At 43.5% G+C, this 4,935-nt stretch overlaps 1 protein-coding gene across 1 annotated transcript; it reads right to left on the minus strand.

The window, feature by feature from the left end:
* Window positions 1–890: 890 nt before the first annotated feature.
* LOC104616026 (granulocyte-macrophage colony-stimulating factor receptor subunit alpha-like) lies at window positions 891–4,435 on the minus strand (the record flags this gene model as incomplete). Its single annotated transcript, XM_010284783.1, has 5 exons — window positions 4,348–4,435; window positions 4,043–4,176; window positions 2,905–3,025; window positions 1,159–1,288; window positions 891–1,066 (listed from the first exon to the last, which is right to left on the minus strand). Coding segments are annotated over exons 1-5 (649 nt in total), but the record flags the coding sequence as incomplete, so codon positions are not given.
* Window positions 4,436–4,935: the final 500 nt, after the last annotated feature.

The raw sequence follows: 4,935 nt of genomic DNA on the forward strand, positions 1-4,935 counted from the left end.
AGTGATTCTGTGTGTGATTCTGTGTGTGTGTGTGTAAAGTCAGCGGAGACCTCATCAGTAGTGCTCATGGTATCTGCAAAGCTGGTTGGCGCACTGTGGAGCAGGCATGCTCGTCCGAACAGCTCTGGGCTTTACAGCCTGAATCATCTGTGGGCAGGAGTCAGTCTCGTTCTGTGCATTTCAGACTGTGTAGGACAGCCAGGAGGACCCTGGTCTTTCAGAGGTCCTGGGCCACATCTGCAAGCCATGTGGATGCATCAAGTGTTTGAGGGTGGCTCAAATGGCACTAGAGGCACGTTTTTAGTCAACTGAATCCTGTCCCAGATTTCTATTGGAGCTTAAACACCTAGATCACACGTAGCTACCCACATATTGTGGCACTTTGGGACATGGTTTAGTGGGCATGGTGGTGTTGGGTTGACAGTTGGACTTGATGATCTTAAAGGTCTTTTCCAACCTTAATGATTCAGTGATTCTGTGATGTTGTAATGCATTCTTAATTTGCAAGTTGAACCCTCTCTCTGGTTTTAGGACACTCTTGTGTGTCCTAAAGTAGCTCTTGTGGCTCTCAGAGAGGTGTATAATTAATGTGTAATTCTGAGCCCATCAGAAAGGTGGCTTTGAAAGTCTAACCATTGTATTTCATCATGTAGATTCCATGAATATGTTCACACCAGTTCTCTGAGCAGTTATTTCAGGCTGCCTCTGCCTTTGCTTGTTTTAGTTAATTTTTGGAACTATATTCTGTCAGCTATCAGGAGCAAGTCTGTCCTCCAGTGCAGGATCCTGTGATGGCTACAGACTTTGTTTTAGTCTTCTTTTCTCTTCAGAGAAAAATTCCCCACTTCTTTATTTTATAAAGCAGTAATAAAATAAAAATGTTCACTTACCAATTTCATACAGTTCAATGTACTCATCATAGAACTGGATCAGGGAGTCTTTGCTGGACCCATTCACCAGGAAGTAAGCTTTTTCAGTTCCTATCCTCACATTTTGGAATCTACATCCCATGTTTCTGCCATTTTCATCTTTAATGTAAAGCTCACATTCCATCTTGTCGTCATCTCTGTATATAGAAAGGTATTTTAGTTAAATATGGGCAGTGTGATGTGTTGAATGAGAATTCAGACTTCCCTAGACTCAAGCAGACCTACTTACCTTGAGTTCTGCCAGTAGAGAAAATACTGTGTATCTCCTGGAGCATCCCTGCCTGCCTGCCAAGTGCAGTTCATGAGGGAAACGTTATAAAGCACACAGGAGAAGTTTTCAATGGCCGACCCATCCATGCCTGCAAACACAGGAATATCTGTGATGGGGAAAACTTGTGTGACGGCTCCAAGCTGAAGGATCTTGGCATACGCTTAGGTATGTTAGACACCTGCAACTCCACTTTATTGTTGCTTGGGCTAGGCACAACAACTGAGAAAAAACTGGACTCTCACCCTATTTTGACTGCCTCTGAACTGTGAAACCTGGGAGTGAGTAGAGCATTCACACAGGTAAAGGAAGACACGTTGCCTTTTAACACCATCGTTGGTTCTACAGAGAGAAGTAGTTTTCCTTTTAAAATTAATGCTCGGGAATCCACTCCTGAGGTGCTTACACACAGCATTTAAAAAGCTGGGACTTCTAAAAGTAAGGTGGGACCCTCTGATCAAATAGCCTCCTAGCTAGAGCTTTCCACCCTGACATGAGTGACAGAGGCTTGATCTCTTCCTTTTCTGGAGCACGCTGAAGTGTGAACCTTGCTGCTTTGGAAGCTCCCTCGTGGCTGGGCTGTGCAGGCATGCTCAGCCTCCTTCCTTCTTCACCTTCAGCCAGTTTTCCCCTTTTTTTTCTGCAGCGCGGGCCAACTTCAGCGAAAGGGTGGAGGCTTCCCCTGCTGCTGCCTCCAGCCCCCTCCAGCGCCCAGTCCTGAGGGCACCCTTGTGGAAGTGGGGGGATTCCCCGGGGGAACCTGCGTGCTTGGAGGCGAGGGTCAGCTGGGGAGGAACACCGAAAGCAAGAGGCTGTAGGAGGCAGTGTGTCCTGGCTTGTCTTTTGAGGGTCACCATGAGAGTGCTTCCTTTGCCAATTGCCCAGGAAAGGATGAGCGGGGAGGACTTCCTCTGCTCAGGTATGAGCAAGCTGCTAACCTCATCACCTCAGTCTAGCCTGAAACACCCCAGTTACGCACAGCTGCGAGGAGCACTGGAGATGGGGCAGTTTTAGTGGGGAACTCTGAGTTCAGAAGGAAGGGGGAAAGAGGCCATAAAAACTTCAGTTTTGGAATTATGAACCAAGGGTCTGCCTAAACCCCACTCGGATTAACTCCCGTGCCGGGCAGGCTGAGAACACCTCTGGAAACAGTCGCCTCAGCTCAGTGGGTGCCCAGCAGCTGGGGGCACCCGCGTGCGTGTGGGTCTGTGTGCCCGTGCGCGCTGGGGCCGGATGGGGAGGTTGCGACATTCGGTTTGCCCTTAGCTGCTTATCGCCGGCGTTTCCTTTCCTCTCCTCCTCCCATTTTATGGGTTTCACTGGTCCCCAGGCTGTGGCCTGCCTCCTGACAAACTCGCCAACAGCCCAGCAGAAAAGCATTTGATAAAGAAATGGGCACTAACATCTTAAATTGTTAACAGCCAGAACAGTTCCTTGAATCCACCCCTAAACCACGGTTAATTTAGTGGCATTTCAGAGCCCTAGTATGAAAGAATAATGCAATTACTGATACATTTGTAGTGACACATCTCTTGCAGAATTGTTGAAATATTAATTACAGAGCAAATAATTTTAGCAGATCTGCAAAAAAACATTTTAATAGAAAATAAAGCAGTTACCTACCGTGTAAGGAATTGTTTTCTAAGGCATTGTTTACCTTTGATAGATTGCAAATGGAGAAAATCTCACCCAGACCATAGACCTTACCTCCAGGGATAAAGGTGCAGTTTTTTGAGATGTTTGTGTTTGGCACTTCAATGGTAAAGAAGACCCCCTTATGCAGAGGCAGGTATTGTTCCACTGGGAATCTGCAGAGTGGACTATTCACCTGAAAAAGAACATGCTGATGTTTTATTTCTCTGTTTTCCCTCTGCTGGTGTTAGATGATGCTGGCTATGGAAGTGCAACTCGGAAACTCAACTCGTAGGGCCAAAATCTTGTATATATATGTATGTGTTTTAGGTTTAAGAGCTAACTCTCTGCTTCACCACTTGAGGGTGATGTAGAACGGAGCTGACGGATCAAAAGCGTAACTACACAAAAAGCTTTGCAGCTCAGGAGTTGGATGCTACACTAGTGTGCGATGATTAGAGAAGGCTAATAGTACCCCAGTGGCGTCACAGAAGATTGTTAATAAATGGGGGAACCACAAGGGAATTTAATCAAAGGATTAAGCAAAATAAAAGTCCTCTTCTGACCTCCCCAGGGGTGAGAAAGGTATCTATAGCATTATATTTATAATCTTCAATAAAGATGTGATATGTATTTTTGTAATATGTATTTCTAATTAAGGCATCTGCTTTGCTAGGCTAAATAAGCCTTCTCTGTCGCTCTTTCTCTCAAGCTTTCTACCTTTCTCTTTGGATAATGTGAGTTTATATCATAGCCTGTGCTACAGGCGTGATCCAATTTACTGGTAAACAAGTGAAGAACCTGAGATAATGAAAATCCATGGCAGTGTTTGGGGAATTTGCTTTTTATTTGAAGGATCTCTTGCTCTGTCTCTTTAAATTCTCTAGGAGTCTCATGTAGTCTCACAGCTCCTTTTTTCAGCAGCTGCTTCGCTATTCATGATTCAACATAGGTACATTTCAGGCTATTGCTTCCTTTCCACTTTGGTGCCAGCACTTCAATTCCATGGTATGCACAGGATGATCATCCTGCAGTAAATGCACCCTGGCATTGGTGATGACTTTCCACAGCCCTTGACAGATCAAGCTGTAGACTACAAGCAATCACTGATCAGATTTTACCTGCAACTGATTCATTTATTTCAAAGTAAGTGAAATCAATAAAAGATAAAGAAAAAGGTGCAATTATTTATCTCATCAAATAGCAAGTTTACCTCTTTCAGTACACTTTCCATGTCCCTGTCCATGATGGTACATTTGTAGTTGGAGAAATTCCTAAACTCCCAGGACAGTTCCATTTTTCTCCAATTCATTTTCACTTTTGTAATAGGTGATTCTTGTGCTTCTGCTGAGAGTGTTACAGAATAAATTCAGTAAGGATATGATATTGGTTTTGTTGAATGCAGAAGATAGTATCTGTCAGGCTTAAGATGACAATTGCCAGATTAATTTCACATATTTATGATAAATGAAGAATTAAACCCTGTTTCTCAGAGTATATCTGCAAAAATGTACTTACACCCTATACACTGGATGTCAGCATGCAAGGGATGAAATAACATCATATACCACCAAATCAGGCAAGTGAGTCCAAGAGTATCAAACATCTTTTTTTTTCTTTTCTTCTCAGGAAAGAAACAATGAAGCCTTTGGAATAAAAAAAAAAAAAAAAAAAGGAAGAAAAAAAAAAGTGATGCCCAAGTGTACTTTGGTTTCTGCAAAGTTTCATTTTTTTGACATCGGAAAAGTCAAAAATGCTGTCTAATTCACCCCTGGAAAATATGCCTTAGAAAAGCCAAGCAGAAGGTGTGCTTCAGGACTTCTGGCAGGCACCTCTTCTTTGAAATAATTGAATAGGCTCACTATTGTTTATTACAATACAGCAGTTTGAGATAGAGAGGCCACAGACTCTTGTTATGATACATACACTCACTGTATTTGGTGCAGAGACCATGACTTAGGATTACTGTTGTCCCACATATCCCTCCTAACCACACCATCAGAAAGTCAGGTTTTCTTGCTTTCTGATCCTGTGAACATCACTGCAGATTCTGCTGCAAAGTGAGCGTTTAGACTGGCTTTCAACCATTTGTTGAAGGCACCTTTT

The sequence above is a fragment of the Phaethon lepturus genome, unplaced genomic scaffold (assembly GCF_000687285.1).
Source record: "Phaethon lepturus isolate BGI_N335 unplaced genomic scaffold, ASM68728v1 scaffold53123, whole genome shotgun sequence".
Lineage (NCBI taxonomy): Eukaryota > Metazoa > Chordata > Aves > Phaethontiformes > Phaethontidae > Phaethon > Phaethon lepturus.